General features: G+C 39.5%; 1 protein-coding gene across 9 annotated transcripts in view; it reads right to left on the bottom strand.

The window, feature by feature from the left end:
* ACACA (acetyl-CoA carboxylase alpha) overlaps nt 1–19,970 on the bottom strand; it is a 332,440-nt gene that overhangs the window by 170,709 nt on the left and 141,761 nt on the right. For all 9 annotated transcript variants that reach the window (XM_008011156.3, XM_073004877.1, XM_037993719.2 and 6 more), the window contains 5 exons: nt 16,971–17,081; nt 10,018–10,227; nt 5,488–5,658; nt 4,328–4,489; nt 3,821–3,984 (listed from right to left, as the gene is read on the bottom strand). In XM_008011156.3, the coding sequence (XP_008009347.1) occupies nt 3,821–3,984; nt 4,328–4,489; nt 5,488–5,658; nt 10,018–10,227; nt 16,971–17,081 (818 nt within the window). The remainder of the gene's footprint in view (nt 1–3,820; nt 3,985–4,327; nt 4,490–5,487; nt 5,659–10,017; nt 10,228–16,970; nt 17,082–19,970) is intronic.

Here is a 19,970-nt window from a genome sequence, read left to right as displayed (position 1 = left end):
GGGAACGAGTGGCTAATCCATTCAACCAACATTTACTGAATGCTTACTATGTTCAGGGGATATAGCAGTAACAAGACACAGTCCTGTTCTCATGGTATTTAGATTATGACCCAAGGGAAATTATACTGGAATATACTGGAATATATGAGTTGGGGCATTCTGGCAAACAAGAGTCCAAACCCCAAGCTGAAGATATACACCTAATGTAATGAAGAAATAAGAAACAAAGAAAGCTCCAAGTTGAAGAATGAACTTTTGGCATGGTGTCAAGAAGGAGACTTATTGTAGACAACGTATTTTTGACATGCTAAAAATTAAGCTAGTTAGTTTTGTAATGTAGACAAATGTACAGAGCTGGTCGAAAATAAGGAACAAGTGTTCTGGATTGGGTCATATGACATTCCCTGAAAAAAATACACAGTGGTCTGCCAAATCAGAACTTAAACCTAAATGCCAACAGAGGCCAGTCTGGGAACATAAATGAGTGAGGCAGACTGAATAGGAGTTGTGTTAATTACAAAGTTTATGTACCATCTAAAAGTAGCAGCCACACAAAACTAGCTGTTTGTTGTCGTTGTTGTTGTTGTTGTTGTTGTTGTTGTTGTTGTTTGAGACGGAGTTTTGCTCTTGTTGCCCAGGCTGGAGTGCAATGGCGCGATCTTGGCTCACTGCAACCTCAGCTGCCTGGGTTCAAGTGATTCTCCTGCCTCAGCTTCCTGAGTAGCTGAGATTACAGGCACTCGCCACCACACCTGGCTAATTTTTGTATTTTTAGTAGAGACAGGGTTTCACCATGTTGGCCAGGTTGGTCTCAAACTCCTGACCTTACGTGATCTGCCCGCCTCAGGCTCCCAAAATGCTGGGATAACAAGTGTGAGCCACTGTGCCCAGGAAAAACTAGGTAACTTTTTTTTTCCCCCTTTTAATTACATTTATTTTAATGCTGAATTTACTCCCGTGCCATAAGTTTTTGTTTCTTCAGTTTCTTCTGGGATATCTTTTTCTTCTGGGCAACCTCTTCTTCTGGTTTAGGAACAATCTATTCCTTTTCAGTAAGGATCATCTCAAAGTGGCAGGGAGAGCTCATTCATGGGTTAATCCGACCATGAGCTCTGTAGATCTGTTGGCGCACCTTAGGTGCTTTGTTCACCTGGATATGCTCGATGACCAGAGAATCTACATCTAAACCCTTAAGTTCAGCATTACTCTCTGCGTTTTTAAGCATGTGCAGCAACAATTCAGCACTCTTTCTTTTTTTTTTGAGACGGAGTCTCGCTCTGTTGCCCAGGCTGCAGTGCAGTGGCGCGATCTTGGCTCACTGCAAGCTCCGCCTCCCAGGTTCACATCATTCTCCTGCCTCAGCCTCCCATATAGCTGGGACTACAGGCGCCCGCCACTGCGCCTGGCTAATTTTTTGTATTTTTAGTAGAGACGGGGTTTCACCATGTTAGCCAGGATGGTCTCAATCTCCTGACCTCGTGATCCGCCCATCTCGGCCTCCCAAAGTGCTGGGATTACAGGCGTGAGCCACCACGCCCGGCCTCAGCACTCTTTTTGGGTCACCGACCTTGTGTCCAGCCCCACTGCTTGGCCTGGGCACACCTGCCAACCCAACCATTGTAACGTCGGAATGGTACACACTGTTTCTGTAAAGTGACATCTTTCAGATACTTCGTGGCTTTTCGAATATGCATACCCTTGATGGCATGGGTAGTTTCACGAGTGTTCTTAAAGTGAACACGAAGATTGGAACCTCCTGATTTGCATGATTTCGTGGGGTTCTCCGGGTCAAATGAATAGCGAACCATTTTCACAGATTACCTCAGGCCACTTAGGGAAAGAGCCTAGCTAACTTTTAACAACGAGAATGTAAAACTAATGTTGTCATTATAGTCCTACTTTTAAGAGCTAGCAGAAATCCATATTTTGATTTCAATCTCCTGATTTTTCAATATTGTCAAATTGAAAAACATTAACACCCTGTGAGCTGATCAAAACACATCTGTACATTGAAACTCACCAGAAAGCCAACAATTTGCAAGCTCTAGTAAACCTTTTTCACTTTGCAGAGCATAATATGGCAGTGAATATGCTTAAAAGGCAACTTCATGCCAATGTTTTTTTCTGGTAGCAGTGTTTTAATTTTGAAAAATTCCACTTATAGTTTTGAAGAATGAGAAGAAATGTAAAGGACAAAATAGAGAAATAATGAGATTTCCCTACTTCTAAAAACAATATTACAAACTAATTAATCAAGGCTGGGTACAGTGGCTCATGCCTATAATACCAGCACTTTGTGGGGCCAAGGTGGTAGGATCATTAGAGCCCAAGAGTTTGAGACTAGCCTGGGCAACAAAGGGAGACCCCATCTCTACAAAAAATTTAAAATTTGCTGGACATGGTGGTGCACACCTGCAGTCCCAGCTACTCAGGAGGCTGAGGCAAAAGGATTGCTTGAACCCAGGAGGTTGAGGTTTCAGTGAGCTGTGACGGCACCACTGCATTCCAGCCTGGGTGACAGAGCAAGACCCTGCCTCTTAAAATTAATTAATTCATGAAATTGATAAAAATATAAAACTAATCAATAAGTGTTTATTAATACAAATAACCATATATTAGGATCAATAAATTACTAATAAACAAATGCTACTTATTAATTAATACTAATAAACACTTATTAATTACCTACTCCTTGTACAGTTCAAAGGTAAAGGGAATGGTATTAAATGTTTGATGCAAGGCAATAAACCATTAAAAAAACAGAAAAGAACTAGTTCAAATTTCAATTTTGGATAGATATTCCAAAAGATCTAAGCTGTTAAAATCACCTCCTTCAGCCCTATGTTTTAGGCAAGCAAAAGTGCTGTTAATTTAATATTCATTGTTTATGATTAATAGAATATTATCTAACATTTATGATATACCAGTTATATTTGCCTAAGCTGTTATATACTTTACAGCACACTAAGGTCTCTTATATAAGCAATGTAGACAATTTCTTTTTTTTTTTTTTTTTTTTTTTTTGAGACGGAGTCTCGCTCTGTCGCCCAGGCTGGAGTGCAGTGGCCGGATCTCAGCTCACTGCAAGCTCCGCCTCCCGGGTTTACGCCATTCTCCTGCCTCAGCCTCCCGAGTAGCTGGGACTACAGGCGCCCGCCACCTCGCCCGGCTAGTTTTTTGTATTTTTAGTAGAGACGGGGTTTTGCCGTTTTAGCCAGGATGGTCTCGATCTCCTGACCTCGTGATCCACCCGTCTCGGCCTCCCAATGTGCTGGGATTACAGGCTTGAGCCACCGCGCCCGGCCGACAATTTCTTTATGTCCTTTTCATAATATGAGCAGTATAATTTTATTAAATAACTATAAGCGTACATCATGGTGACTATGGCTCATAACAATAGATTGTGTACTTGAAAACTGCTAATAGATTTTAAGTCTTCTCACAAGAAAAAAATAAAAGTCTATGATTTATTTGATACCTAGTTCTTGGCCAAGAATCTACCTCCCCTCAATAACAATACTCTTTCTGTGGAAAAATAAGATATCTTTAAAGCAATCAATTTTATACATTTATCAAAAATATTTGAAAGGAAAAATACTTCAAAAGGCTCAGAACAACAAACAGAAAAACATCTGCCAAGCACTGCATAATTTAATACAATATGAATGTAAGTACAATTAGAAATATTCAAGATTTCTTCAAAAAGGTTGTTAATATTATTACTTTGATAGCAGATGATTCCTATTCCCATGCTCATACCTTCACTTAAGATTAGCACAAATTTATTTTGTAAAATGCAATCAAATGCTATTATACTCACGAAATTGCCTCCTCTCTGTTTTCTCCCCAAGAAAAGCAGTGACCAAACTGAGAATCAGCAAACTCATGAAGCCCCCCTGCAGCAGCAACGCTGAAGTATCCCCAGACATTCTTATTGCTGCGGAAATTCAGTTCCTGAACTGTTCCTGAACTGGGCTTAAAACCCTGTTAGAGAATAAAGAATGAGAGACCATACTATGTTTCAAAGGAAGAGAAGATTTATATATTCTTGTTTAAGTTCTGTGTTAATCACACACAGAAGCAGAGAAGACATACAAAAATGATAAAGGCCAAGACCCAATGCTACAGACCCACTCAAGACTCTATAGTGACTTAAGTGGGATTAAGTAACCAATGAAGCAATGACATTTACTTATGTGCTCTGAGAAACCTCTATATTTCTCTCTCCAGAGGAAGTCCCAAGATATTTCAGAAGTATATTCTCAGATACTATCTCAACATTAAAGTTCATTAAAAGGAGGTATAAACCTTTTAAGTGACAGGTTACCTCATCTGGATTTTCACTAGTGATCCGAGCAGCAATAACATGGCCCCTTGGGCAAGGAACATGTGCAGAATCTTCAAAATCAATGGGAGAATCACCCCAGGGAGATACCCCGTACATCATACGGATATCCTTGATTCTATATAGAGGAATCCCCATGGCAATCTGAAAGGTAATAAAACACACATCTTTAATTTTTCAGTTACTTCCCTTAAAGTGTAGAGGCTATCAGATAACCTAAAATGTTTTTATTTTTGGAGCCACTCCCTAAAACATTCTATTTTTATAATCTGTATTCTACAATCATCAACTCTAAGTTGCTTGAAATACAATATATCACTACAGATAAGTAGTTAGAATATTCTCCACTTCTAAAGAAGTCCCCACATTCCTAATGCAACAGACACGAGTTCTCATGTTGTCATTTCTCCATCACATAATGAGAATGAAAATATCTAAGGGAGGAGTAAATGTTAATAGCTATCCAAAAACAGACAGCTAGAAAGTCTTAATTGTGTCATAATTATCTCTTCCATCCCTGCAAACCACTGGTGGAAGTAAGTAAATCTTTAGTCTTTAATAGGAACCCAGAAGGTGTTCTCAATGTGGGCAAATAATGTTAGATAAAAATAATATCAAACCTTATCGTTAACTATTACTGCTTTCCATAATATTTGTTTCCTGGGCTGAGAGAAGACAATAATATTGACAGTAAGCACTTTACAAATTATAAAAATATATGTGTGCTACCACACTCTTGTCAGGAAAAACTTCAACCACCAATCTCTGATGCAGAATTATTTCAATAAAGAACACTAGTAAAAAAAAAAAAATGAGTAGGGAATAATTATAATACAAAGTTGTGAAGTTTACTATAGTTAAATAAATAATTGAATAAAGCATACATTATTAACACTTATTTCTAAAACATGACACATTATATCAGATGTGTCTGACTAGAAAAAAAAAAAAATATTCCTATGTCTGTACTACATCAGGAAAACCAACCCACACATGCATAACCCATACAGCGTGAAAGAGAAATGAACATTAGGTGTGACTCAGATAGGAGGTGCTTTTTCTCTCATCACACACTGGTTAAACCCGTTTTTCAGGCCTCTCTGACTTCTCTAGGCTCCACAACCCAGATCAGGGAGACTCACCTGGAGCTGAGCTGCAGGGAGATTGACATCAGCCACCATCTCTGTACAAGGGTGCTCTACCTGTAGCCGAGGATTCAATTCCAGAAAGTAGAAGCTGCCATCCTGGCTGTACAGGTATTCCACAGTCCCAGCACTCACATAACCCACCATTTTGGCAAGTTTCACCGCACACTCAAAGAAGAGAGATAAGCAAACATAAGTATCTCACCTTATGCAACTGCTGGACCACTACAGCCTCTCAATGACTCAACTGTTCAGTGTGTGTAAGAGCCATCAAAGTGGCTCGAGACGGGCAGATAACGAGGTCAGGAGATCGAGACCATCCTGGCTAACCTGATGAAACCCCGTCTCTACTAAAAAATACAAGAAACTAGCCGGGCGAGGTGGCGGGCGCCTGTAGTCCCAGCTACTCGGGGGGCTGAGGCAGGAGAATGGCGTAAACCCGGGAGGCGGAGCTTGCAGTGAGCTGAGATCCAGCCACTGCACTCCAGCCTGGGTGACAGAGCAAGACTCCGTCTCAAAAAAAGAGCCATCAAAGGTTTTTAGTCACATGAGAGCACATTTCACCCTTTCAGATTATCATATCCCTGGACATGGATGAAAAACTCAATGAACAATCGGGAGAAAAGCGTATTTTTCACTTTGCATCAAAAGCAACCTCACCCCATCAGACATAAATGCATGCAGACAAAAAAACACAGGGACAGACTCTTGTCCAGTTTCCAGTATTTCCAATATGCTCCTCTTCTTCCTAGAAACATAACTAACTAGCCAGAGACTAGATTTCTTTTCTTTTCTTTTCTTTTCTTTTTTTTGAGACAGAGTCTCACTCTGTCTCCCAGCCTGGAGTGCAGTGGCACAATCTCGTGGCTTACTACAAACTCTGCCTCCCGGGTTCAAATGATTATCCTGCCTCAGCCCCCCAAGTACCTGAGATTACAGGCATGCGCCACCATGCCTAGCTAATTTTTGTATTTTTAGTAGAGATGGAATTTCACCATGTTGGCCAGCCTGGTCTCAAACTCCTGATCTCAGGTGATCTACTCGCCTTGGCCTCCCAAAGTACTGGGATTACAGGCGTGAGCCACCATGCCTGGCCTGGTTAATGGCTAAGCTCTGACAAACAAGACATCAGCACTGGTAAGTGATATGCATAACTCCTAAGTCATATATATATTTTTTTCTTTTTTTTTTTTGAGATGGAGTCTTGCTTTGTCACCCAGGCTGGAGCACAGTGGCGCAATCTCAGGCTCACTGCAACCTCCCCCTCCCGGGTTCAAGTGATTCTCCTACCTCAGCTTCCTGAGTAGCTGGGATCACAAGCTCATGCCACTGTGTCAGGCTAATTTTTGTATATTTAGTAGAGATGGGTTTTCGTCATGTTGGCCAGGCTGGTCTCAAACTTCTGACCTCAGGTGATCCACCCACCTCAGCCTCCTAAAGTGCTGGGATTATAGGCGTGAGCCACGGCACCCGGCCCTAAGTCATATTTTGAAAAGGAAAAGTCTCATTCTATATTCCTAGCTTTTTCCTTCTTATTCACTGGAATGTGGTCATGATAGTATAAGCCAGCTTCAATCATGCAAATGAGAACACACTAATAACAGCAAGAGAGAAAAGAAAGGAAAAGAAAAGAAAGAAAAAGAAAAGAAAGAACGAACCTGTATCCCAAGATGGCCTCATGGAATAAAAAACTTCCACCAGCCCTGAAAAGCTCACCCCAGACTAGGATGGGAGAGAAAAATAAACTTGTATTTTTTGGGGGGTCCACTGTGTTCTCTGGACCTTTTTGTTACAGTAATTTAACCTATATCCTAATCGATACAGGAATTATTAAGTGCAGGTAGAATGTTGCTGTTTAAAAATATTAAAATATGAGATGCTAGCTTAGCAAAAGGGTAGTGGGTAGCAGAGAAACAGATACTGCAGGCTGGAAAGGCGATAACCTCCTTGTTGGGATAACACAACATTTGGTAAACTGTTTCCTACAATAACTTGGAATACTGACCACACACCAACTAAACCTTAAAAAAGATGATCTGAAAGGGTCAGAGTGAAGAAAAAGCCAACTTCTTTTATACACCCCCAAAGAGAAAATGAGATTATCACCCTGAAGCAACTCAGTGTCAAAGATCAGATTAAACATGCTGCTTTAGTTTCAGCTGGCCCCAAGATAGCCAATATTAAATAGAGGTAAGAGAGATAGGCTAAGCACAGAAGCCAGTAAATAATAGAAGAAAAGTTTCTATATCTAGAAGAAATCTTTGAGTATGATTAATCCAACCCAAAGCTGATTGCAAGCAAATAGCCCAGAAGCTTAGTAAGTATTTGAAGGAATTGTATTTCCAAACAAACCACAAACCTGGCTTTCAAAAGCCTGCGATTGATGATTGGGATATTTGTGCCCTCAATCCTGCACCAGCAGGAAGTGGGTTGTGAAAGTTCTCCCAAAGAAGGCATAGTCTCCAAAGCCCAACTCACAGAGAAAACTGAATGAGGAAGAACTTCCCAGAAAACAATGGTAGGTGCCTTGAAGGACAATGAACAAGGGATTTACTCCCTTATCGCACTTCTTTGGAGTGTGCAGTAGCGGAACCAGGGACAGCCAGAAGGCCTGAGGTAGTATTCTCCTATATAGAAGGGAATCATTGCAATTCCTACCTAAAAAGGAGGATTTGGTAACTAGTATGGACCAATGATTGCTATGTACTTTTCATTTTTCCAAATGAGAATTATCTTGTTCCTATTCCATTATTGTATATTGGGTGTATGGTAAGGGCAGGGGGGGAATGACAGTGGGTAAATAACTTGTATTTTGAGTCACTGGCCCATGAAAAGCCACAATACATATCTAATGGAGAGGAATATACATCACATAGAGATCCAGAATCATCTCCAGTAATAACTGGAGTAACTCCAGTTACTAGTAACTGGATGGGACTTCAGGCTGTCTTCCTTGGACAAAGGCTATGTGTGCTCTGAGAGTAGGAAAAAGGATAAAAGGATAATGGGTAGCCAGAGGAACAGACTGAGGCAGATTATGAAATGCCCTCCAGTGACTTTTCTCCGCTTCATCATTTTGGGAATAAAATTGAAATTTTTGCTGAGCACATGGTCACCCAGTTAGTGACCACAATTCCTAACAACCTTTGTGCTAGGTATAATTGTGTAACTGAATTTTGTCCAGTGGAATGTGAGCAGAAGTGATGTATGTGACTTCAAGATCATGCTTCCATATGCTTGCCCTCCACATAATCTTGTGTGAGTTAGCTTAATCATGAAGATAACAATGTCCGAGAGCAAAGTTTGGCAAACTTTTTTGGTAAAGAGCCAGACAGTAATTATTTTCAATTTTGTGGGTCATATAGCCTCTGTCACAACCCTACCATTGTAGTGATAAAGCAGCCATAAATAACACATAAATAAATAAGCATCATTGTGTTCCAATAAAATTTTATTTATAAAAACAGGCAACAGGTGAGCAATAAACCTATTTCTGGTACCAGCTCATCTCTGAACTATGATGAAAGAAATAGAAACTTATACCTTGTTTAAGCCACTGTATTTTGCTTATTTATTTGTTTGTTTGTTTTGAGATAGGGTCTTGCTCTGTCACCCAGGTTGGAGTGCAGTGGCACGATCAAGGCTCACTGTAGCTTTGACCTCCCAGGGTCAAGTGATCCTCCCACCTCAGCCTCCCAAGCAGCTGACAGTACAGATGTGTGCCACGACACTCAGCTAATTTTTGTATTTTTAGTAGAGATGCAGTTTCACCATATTGCCCAGGCTGGTCTCAAATTCCAGGGCTCAAGTGATCTGTCTGCCTTAGCCTCCCAAAGTGCTAGGATTACAGGCAAGAGCCACCATGCCCGGCCAAGCCACTGCATTTTGAAGGCATCTTTATTACAGCAGTTCAAGAGTTCATCCTAATATATACACAACATAGGTAATAGACTTCTAACACACAAGAAATATATTTTGAAGAATATATTTTGATATAGAGACTGGGTCAGGACTCCAGAAAAGACTATGTTCAGGTCTCTAAACTATAGTTATTCCAAAGGCATCCTTCATGACTCTGAGAAACTGTTTTCTATACAAAAAGATAGAATGTGTGAACTCTGAAGATAGAGGACTTTCCAAAAAAGATAATAGAGTTGATTAAATTCAGCTGAAGACTTGATGATAATCAATCCAGCAAATGAAACTACCTGATTATGAGCTTCTTTAAAAAAAAAATCAATCATAAGACTAAAAATTTCAAAACATTTCTCCTCTTTATCCCTCTTTCCCAAAATGGTACACTGATTTTTTTAAAGAACGCGTTAACTACTTTTAGAGCTTGATATGTTCCTTGACAATTCTCTTAGTGAGAGAACAGTAAAATTTTTTTTCTCTAAGAAAAGGATATAATTTTATTAATTATTCAGAATAATTGTTTAAAATCCCATTATTCTCAGATTGGTACATGAACTGAATGAAAAATGTTCTGTGTAAGAAAACATAAAGTAAGCCTTTTAATATATGTACCTGTTCCATGTGTTCAAATACTGCTGGAGTAGCAATAGTAGCTGGTGCCTCTTCAATAATCTTCTGATGCCTGCGTTGTACAGAGCAATCACGACCAAACAAAGAGATGGCATTGCCATATTGGTCCGCTAAGATCTGCACCTCCAGATGACGAGATTGTTTGGCTAGTCTCATCACAAATATGGGAGATCCAGGGACTTCAGCTTGAACCTGTATTAGAAAAGGGGGGAAAAAAACAATTCTTAAATTTTAAACATTTTATCTATCTTGATAAGCTACTTTGATTTCAACAAGCAGATGTCCAGAAGTGTCAGGAACCATGTTAATCAGCAGAAATACAAAAGTGAATAAAATACAGTCCATGCCATCATCTTTAATATCTTTAAGATGCTGCATTCTTACATAATCAATTAATTGATAAATATGAAAACATGAAAATCTGGTGCATCACAAAGGTAAACAACAAAATATTTGAAAACATAGGCACATACACAAATCCAACAATGGGCAAAATACTACCATCCTGTATTCTGTACAACTAAATGTACAACTTGTTCCAGACAAGATACTTTCCTGGTTCACATTACATCATATATGGTATTGTTACAGCCAAAGGAATTTCATCTTTAGTTTTGAAGAATATTACTGTTGGGGACAGAATTCTAAAATGGTAACTATTTTTTTTCTCAGCACTTTAAATAATCCCAATGATTTTTGGCTTTCACTGTTTCTACTGAGATGTCAACTGTCAATCTTATTGTTACTCTTTTGAAAGTAACCTTTATTCCTCAGCTGCTTTAAGATTTTCTCTCTTTCTCTCTTTTGTAGGGGGTAGAGTGGTAGATTTACTCTGATAAGCATAGATGTGGTTCTTTGTATTTGTCCTGCTTAAGGCTCATAGTGCTTTTTGAATCTGTCCTTGGTATCTTTTATCTGTTCAAAGAAATTCTTAGCCTTTCTCTCTTCAAATATGGCTTCTGCTTCATCATTTCTTCAAATACTGCTTCTGCTCCATTCTCTTTCTCTTCTCCTCTGAGACTTAAAGTACATGATGTTAGACCATTTCACATAACCCATAGTCTTTTATGCTCTGTATCTTTTTTGCTCTGTTTTGCCATGTAGCAAGTCATCTCAAAACTCAGTGGCTTGCTTAGAACATCAACCTTTTATGATGCTGTTCTCATCTGGGCAGTTCTTCTTCTAGTCTTGCACTTATATACATATCACCATCTGGTAGCTTCAGTGGGGTAGAATGGTCTCACTCAGATGTCTGGTGATTTGTGCTGAGTGCTGGCTGGTATGTCTAGGGAGCCTCAGCTGTAATCATTCATCTCCAATGCATGTGACTTCTCATCCTCCAGCAGGTTAGACCAGGCTTCTTCAGTGCTGTGTTCCAAGAGTGCAAACGCAGAAGCTGTAAGACCTCTTGAGGTATAAGCTCCAGAATTTATACATCTCTTTGGCCACATTCTAATGGTCTAAGCAAGCCACAAAGCCAGCTAAGATTCGAGGGGTGGGGAAAATAGATGCCACCCATGGAAGGGAGGAACAGCAAAGTCACATTGCAAAGGGTGTACATACAGGAATGGGAGGAGTTATTGTGGCCATCTCTTGCAAACAACTTACTATGCTCTACCCTATGGCCATAATAATTCACATACCTCCCACATGCAAAAGAGACTCACCCCCTCCCAAGACCCCCAAAGTCTCATCCAATCATGGCATCGGGCTTGACGTCCATTTTCTCATGAGTCATGTCCAGAAGAAAATGAGGTTCCTTGGGTGCGGCTCCTCAGGTACAGTTTCTCTTGATCCAAAGACCTGGGAACTAAAAAGACAAGTTATCTGCCCCAACACTCCCAATATTTATGATGATATTGGGAGAGGATAATTGCAAATGAGATTGTTGTTCAAAGAGGAGGAAATAGGAGGTACACAGTAGTCATTGGTCCATAGCAGTTTTGAAATCCAGATAGGTACATGCTGTCAGATGCCCTTACTCCAGCATCAGGTATGCTTTTCTTTTCGTTTTGTTTTGTTTTTTAGGGTCTAGTTTGGTTCCCTCGGAGTGAGTCCTTAATCCATGGCATCCCCTGCTCTTAGCTCTGCCCTCTGGGCTCCTGATTCCACTCTCTGAAAAATCTCCCTTTTTATTTGAAATGACAGCTGTTTACAGATGAATAGCTTTCTGTCTGCTTCCTGCCCATAAAAAGTTTAAGGCTCAGAGGTCACTTTTCATTTTGAGCTGTTTCTGGTCCTTTCAGTCCCTTGGTGCATTCATCAACACAAATCTCTTGACAACTTTGTGGGTTTCCTATGAATCATATTGGGGTTCACCACTCACCCGAAGAGACATATCCACAACTCATGTCTGCATAGACCTCTCTATACTTTGGGCACATCAGGATGCTGTGAGACAGTACCCTTAAGATACTTAGGGCCAGGCGTGGTGGCTTATGTCTGTGATCCCAGCACTTTGGGAGGCCAAGGTGGGAGGATCATCTGATATCAGGAGTTCGAGACCAGCCTGGGCAACATGGTGAAACCTCATCTCTACTCAAAACACAAAAACTAGCCAGGCACTGTGGTGGACACCTGTAATTCTAGCTACTCAGGAGGCTCAGGCAGGAGAATCACTTGAACCTGGGAGGTGGAGGTTGCAGTGAGCTGAGATCACACCACTGTACTCCACCCTGGGCGACAGAGACTCCCTCTCAAAACAAACGAACAAACAAAAAAGATAGCTAGAAGCCTGTTTCTAGCTGAAAGTGTTCTTTTTTTTTTTTTAAAAAAAAAAAAAAAAAAAAAAAAAAGGATACTTAGAAGCATCTTTGCAGCTGAAAGGATAATTTATTAGCTACTACCTTAAAGATTTCTGAGGCCTTAAAGTCACAGCACTCTTGACTTGGTCTCTACCCTGAGGCATTTTTAACTTAGGAAATCTTTTACCAGCTGGAGAGACTTGGGATGAGAAACAATTCTATTTTCAATAAGTTCTGGGTCCTTTACATTTCTGTAAATTCTGTCAATTCTGCTTGCAAGCAAAACATCTTCTTTAGCTTACCTCTTTTTTACAGTTTCTTAACATAAGCAACTAGAAGCACTCCACAGCTACTTTAAACACTTGTAGAGAGCTCCTTAAACAGATCCATGACTTCGTATAGCCACCATTTTATTTTATTTGCTCATAAGTGTGATCAGCATTTTGAATTTGGCACAATTGGCAGTTCTGATCTTGCCTGGAGTAACTCACGCAGCTATAGTCATCTGGCAGCTCAACTGGGGTTAGACGGTCAAATATGGTCTCATTTACATGTCTCAAATGTGGTGCTGCTGACTGTCAGCTAGTAGGACTAGGAGGCCTTAGCTGGGACAATTCATCTCTGCTCATGTGACCTCTCCTTCTCCAGTAGACTAGAATGGGCTCTTCACTTGGTAGTCTGAGGGCTCGCTCCAAGACAGCAAGGGCAACTACAAAACTATTTGAAGTTTAGGCTAGGCTTCAGAAGTTGTGTACCATTTCTGCCACATTCTACTGGCCAAAACAAGTCACAAGGTCAGCTAAAATTCAAGGGTTGGGGAAAAAAGACTCTACTTCTTGATAGGAGGAGCTGCAAAATAATGGTGTACAGAGTAGGTACACAGAAATGGAAAGAGTTATCATGATCATCTTTGCAAATAATTTCTTACATTGCTCTATGTTTTTCATCCTTTTGTCTCTCTTCATGCTTCAGTCTGAATTTCCTTCTGATCTACTCACCAGTCATTAATTATCTTATCTTTTTCTATGTTTTTTTTGTTTTGTCACCCAGGCTGGAATGCAGTGGCATCACCATAGCCCAATGCAGCTTCAAACTCCTGGGCTGAAGGGATTCTCCCATCTCAGCCTCCAGTGCCACTTCAACTGCATCTAATATGCTATAATTTTAAACTCCTATATTGACTACTTCTTCTTCTTCTTTTTTTAGACAGGGTCTTGCTCTGTTGCCCAGACTGGAATGCAGTGACACAATCTCAGCTCACTGCAGCCTCTGCCTCCTGGGTTCAAGTGATTCTCCTACCTCAGCCACCCAAGTAGCTGGGATTACAGGCGTGTGCCACCAGGCCTAGCTAATTTTTCTATTTTTAGTAGAGACGGGCTTTCATCATGTTGGCCAGGCTGGTCTTGAACCCCTGACTTCAAGTGATCCACCTGCCTTGGCCTCCCAAAGTGCTGGGATAACAGGCATGAGCTACCATGCCTGGCTACTGATACTGACTTCTTAATTTTAGTTATTGCATTTTCAGTTCTAGAACTTTTGTTTCTTCTTTATGATTTCCAGTTCTCTACCAAAATTCTCAATCTTGTCTTTAATGTCCTTGAATATGTTAAGCAGAATTACTTTAAAGTCCTTGTCTGATAATCTCATTATCTAAACCCTCTGTGGGTCTGTTTCTACTGTTTTGTTCTTCTTGGTTTTCAATCGTCTAATTTTGTATGCCTGTTTTCAATTGAGTGGTTGATATGCTGTAAGAAAAATTAACAGAAATAATTTTAAGTTCTGGATGTTATCTTTCTCTGGAAAGGATTTACATTTGCTTCCTGCAGGTGTCTAGAAGCACTAGCAATCCTAAAACATCTTGCTTAAATCAGAGGTTGAATGTTTTGAAGCCAAGATTTAGTCCCTGTGAGGGCTAGTCTATTTCCAGTTCACCCTTTCTCCCGTAGTCAGTCCTTAAACATCCCAACCTAAAATGTGGGAGGTTTTCCAGGGCACCTCTCCCCAGGGAGCCCTCTTAGTCTTTTAAGATTGTCAAAAACTTGTCAGCCTTTCAGGTGCTTCTTCTTGAACTAGAAGATGTATCTAGGGGAAAAGTAGCCTCATACGTCAGGCTCACATCTCTGGGTTTCCTTTTTCTCCTATATGTTAGTCCCATAATTCTTCACTGTCTTGAATGGTCTCTAATGCCATAAAACACACACACACACACACACACACACACACATTTATAAAGAAATCTGGTTCAGCTTTTCTAGTTTATTCCCAGTGGGAGGATTGGTTTATTCAGCCAACTAGTATTGAAAAACTTAAAGACTTTCACAGAAAACCTCCCCTTAGTGTTTTAAGACTTTTCCACTATTTGATTCCATAGTAATGAGTAGTTTTGAAATGTCTGTATCAGTTAACATTAATCCATGCTTTTTTTTTCTTTTTGCTTCTAAGAGCAAAGTCCTTTTCTCTAGACCCTCTGAGTCACTTATCTACCTATGAAATTAGAATTCAGTGAAAAAAATGTGGGAAAAAAAAACCCAAGGTAGTATTCAATTTCTGACACTTAAAATAGGATAATGTAGCAAAACAATACCTTATTTATTTATTTATTTTAAAATTTTTTGTAGAGATAGAATCTCACTTTGTCTTCCAGGCTGATCTCAAATTCCTGGCTTCAATCTATGCTCCCGCTTTAGACTCCCAAAGTGCTAGGATTACAGGCATAAGCCACCAAGCCCAGCCAAGACAACACCTTTATCACTTCCTTTATCTAGTACAGATGCTCCTTGACTTACAATGTGGTTATGTCCCAATAAACTCAACATAAGTTAAAATGTTTTAAGTAAAAATTGTATTTAAGATACCTTCATAGCTTAGTCTATTCTACCTTAAATGTTCTTAAAACACATTCGCCTACAACTGGGCAAAATCTTCTAACACAAAGTCTGTATTATAATAATAAAGTGTTGACTATCTCATGTAGTTTACTGAATGTTGTACTGAAAGTGAAAAACAATAGCTGTATGAGCACTCAAAGTAAGATTTATGCTGAATGCATTATCAGTTGCACACCATTGTAAAGCTGAAAATTTGTAGGTTGAAATTTTAAGTTGGGGACCATCTGTATATCAATCATGGAAGACCCAGCTCATAAGATTTTCCATTTAACTTTTGACAGTGAAGCAAGGAGTTTGCTGCTGTTTTAAGAAGAAAAAAAAAAAGCCAAATAAAAGGTGGCATGGCACACTAGTAAAAGAAGTGCAAAGTAGAAGATGACAAGGAAACCATGAAAAAGAGGGAAGCTAGGAGAGTGAAAAGAGCAGACTTCTGTCCCAATTTTCCATTTTTTGATACATCTTTTACTACTCACTGGTAGAAGGAAAAAAAGTGAGTTAAGTATGTGACGGTAACTAAGTATGTGAGGGCAGAACAAAAAGAGACCCCTGTCTCCCTTTTCTCACTCTGTTTAAGATTCTAAAAAGACATCACTTATTTGGTCGTCTCTACAACCATTGTATAGTACAGCCACATCAACTTGGCTGCAAAGCAGAGGGTAAGACAAAGAGAGATCCTACATTGAGCTTTCCTGAGTCACTCTCAGTTCCTCTATACTATGGGCCTGCCACAGGGTTCCTGTGCCAGGGTGTGGTGGCCATGCAGCACGGACTAGGGTATAGACTGCTGGGACAGCAGGGTAGATGGGACATATGATGGAAACTCAGAGGTCTCTAGGCAATGTGAACTAAAGTGAGAAAAAGTCAATCAGAGAGCCTGGGCCTGTCCAAGCCAAGAGCAACCATACCAATATCATACCACCATACCACACATTATCTACAAAGTCAGCAGAACAGGGACACAAAAATATAGAAAGGTATCGATTTTTCTTTGCCATTATGAGGTCCTAAAAGCCATACGCACCATGTAGGGAAGAGCTATCTGAGAAACTGAGCATGTTTATATAGGACAGAATAACTCTACTTTTTGAATTACCTAATTAAATAAAACTTAAAATTGAGTTGGACATTTCATTAACCTTTTTTCTCTGCTAACACGCAGGTAGAAACTAGAGCGAAAGACAATTAGCTATAGACAAAATTAAAAATTAAATATTTTCTGGACATCCAAATTATAGTATGAGTTAAATCATGTACCTCTGATATATATGTTAGTTCAAACAAACAAAAACAGCTTATACTCTACCTGTCTGAAGAGGTTAGGGAAGTCATCTGCATTGTTGACTTTTCTAATTCCCTTCCCTCCTCCTCCTTCTGAGGCCTTGATCATTACTGGATATCCAACTTCCTCAGCTGCCTTCAAGAAAAAAGAAAAAAAAAAAATAGAAGAAATAGTGTTATTACTAGGGAAGGAGAAAACTGGCATTTTTCTCCCTTTAAGAATGCAGTCAGTAAGTCTAAATACAGTAAAATAGAAAGATCTTCAAGATACACTATTAGGTGAAAAAATAAATAGTAGAACAATATTTGTAGTATTAGGTTGAACCAAAAGAAATTCCCTTATTCATAGATTAAAAAAATGACTGAATATAGGCAATTTCTTACGGTTCAATCTAAAGTAATGTCACATGAGTCAAAAACAAAATTATATATGCATTCATACACCTACATATGTAAGTGCAAAGAATTGAAGTTCAGAGTACATACCAGCAATGATTTAGAAAAGAAAGATGGGTCCAGGCTCAGTGGCTCATGCCTGTAATCACATCACTTTGGAAGGCCAAGGCGCGTGGATCACCTGAGGTCGGGAGTTTGAGACCAGCCTGACCAACATGGAGAAACCCCGTCTCTACTAAAAATACAAAATTAGCTGGGCATGATGGCACATGCCTGTAATCACAGCTATTCGGGAGGTTGAGGCAGGAGAATCGCTTGAACCTGGGAGGTGGAGGTTGCAGTGAGCCGAGAGATCACGCCATTGCACTCCAGCCTGGGCAACAAGAGCGAAACTCCATCTCAAAAAAACAAAAAAAAACAAAGAAAGATGGGTGGATATACAACTTCGTTTTCACTGCATATATTTCTGCATTATTGGAATTTCTTATATTATGCAGGTATCCATGTATCACAATTAAAAAAAAAAAAAGACATAAAGAGTTCATTTAAAATAAGCTGAAGTGGGGTTGGGCGCAGTGGCTCATGCCTGTAATCCCAACACTTTGAGAAGCTGAGGCAGGTGGATCCCACTTGAGGCCGGGAGTTTGAGACCAGCCTGGTCAACATGGTGAACCCCTGGCCCTACTAAAAACACAAAAAATTAGTTGGGCGAGGTACTGCATGCCTGTAATCCCAGCTACTCAGGAGGCTGTGGCACGAGAATTGCTTGAACCCGGGAGGCAAAGGTTGCAATGAGCCAAGATCGTGCCTCTGCATTCCAGTTTGGGTAACAAAGTGAGACCCTGTCTCAAAAAATAATAAAATAAAATAAAATAACAAAGTCATTCCTTTGTCAAAATATTCCAGTCTTTTAAGGTTTTGCTACATTATAATAATATCTTTAAAATATATCACCAGGCCTGGCCCAGTGCCTCACACCTGTAATCCCAGCACTTTAAGAGGCCAAGGTGGGTGGATCACTTGAGGTCAGGAGTTCGAGACCAGCCAGCCCAACTTGGTGAAATCCTGTCTGCACTAAAAATACAAAAGTGGTCACCTGTAATCCCAGCTACTCAGGAGGCTGAGACAGGAGAATCGCTTGAATCTGGGAAGTAGAGGTTGCAGTGAGCCGAGATGGCACCACTGCACTCCAGCCTGGGCAACAGAGTGAGACTCCAACCCAAAAAAATAAGTATCACCCAGAAAAAGAACATTTCAATGTTTAACCTATGTCAATCGATTAGGAATGAAAATCTTTTACTCGCAGCCTCACCTTTTCTAATGTTTCCTTAACTCTATTCTTTCCTATGCTCATATAAACAGAATTAGTATAATGAACTCAATTGCTGAGTGATAGATGATCAAAGAGATAGCATAAGTGTGGAGAAAGACTTAAAAAAAAAGGGGGGTATCCCACAGGAGGTCAGTAAGTAAGAAGGTAGGCCTTTTAAAAATATATGAAAGCTTTAGTCACAGGTCGCCCATTAAAAATATTTTGGAAGAATTTTAACACTTTAATATAATATTAAGTAAGGAGCGTGGAGGTAGAAGGACAAAAAAATTAAGTAGAAAAAAGTATTATGATTACCAACACAATACATATATTAAGACCCAAAACTAATAATCATCATAAGTATAGGAATCTATTAATAAAGATTTTTATATGATATAAATCTATGAGTTGAAAAGGATAAAAAACATGAATATGTTAACAGACATTAACTTTGGATGGTGTGTTTTCATGTGGCTTTATCATCATCTTTGGCTTTTCAAATTTTCTACCAGAAAATGCTGTTTATAATTATACCAAAAAAAAAAAAAAAGAATGTTAGTTGATAAGCCAAAAAAAAAAAAAGCTAGTTCCTTACAAAGAGCTTCTACTCTTTTGCAAATTATAGCAAACAAAATGAAGCATTTGCAATTCAATTAGAAATATTAATTATTCTTATTAAGGAGATTACAGGATGTTTAACTTAAAATGCAAACAATACAGCAAAATTATTTGAACATTCAGCATCCCTCTTGAATTTATAACACACGAGTCAAACTAAAGCAGTGTATTTTTCTTATAATAGCCTCTTTCATTATCTTTCATTATACCTGAAAGCATAACCAACACTTTAAACTATTTATAAAAATTAAAGGGGAACAAATTGGAGGGAACTATAAGGAAAGAAAAGTTAATGGTGGGGAAAGGATCTCCTTTTGCCTAGGTTCACATTTTTACATGGATAGACAACAATTAAGAGTAACACTTTCAGTCTTTCTCGGTTCACTCCCTTGCTCCTCCCCAAGGGAAAAATAATAAATTATGTGATTGGTCAACTTGGAAGGAGGGACTGAATATGCATAGTTCAGCCTTTTCCCCTTTGGGATCAACCCACTGCACAGGACATATGCTCTTTGTCAGCTCTCAGCCATACACTAAGCTGAATTAAGCTCGCTCTCTGTCGAGGGAAATCTGTGGCCATTCAGCACTGCCAGTAACCAGTGGGTGAGTGAGCCTGCTTAACTCTGGTGTTCAGTTTACAAATCTGATTGTTGCTGCACACTTAAGCCATTTTCACCAACATCACTGTTCGTAATAAAG

The sequence above is a fragment of the Chlorocebus sabaeus genome, chromosome 16 (assembly GCF_047675955.1).
Source record: "Chlorocebus sabaeus isolate Y175 chromosome 16, mChlSab1.0.hap1, whole genome shotgun sequence".
In the NCBI taxonomy this organism is placed as follows: Eukaryota; Metazoa; Chordata; class Mammalia; order Primates; family Cercopithecidae; genus Chlorocebus; species Chlorocebus sabaeus.
This window is presented reverse-complemented; position numbering and strand designations above follow the sequence as displayed.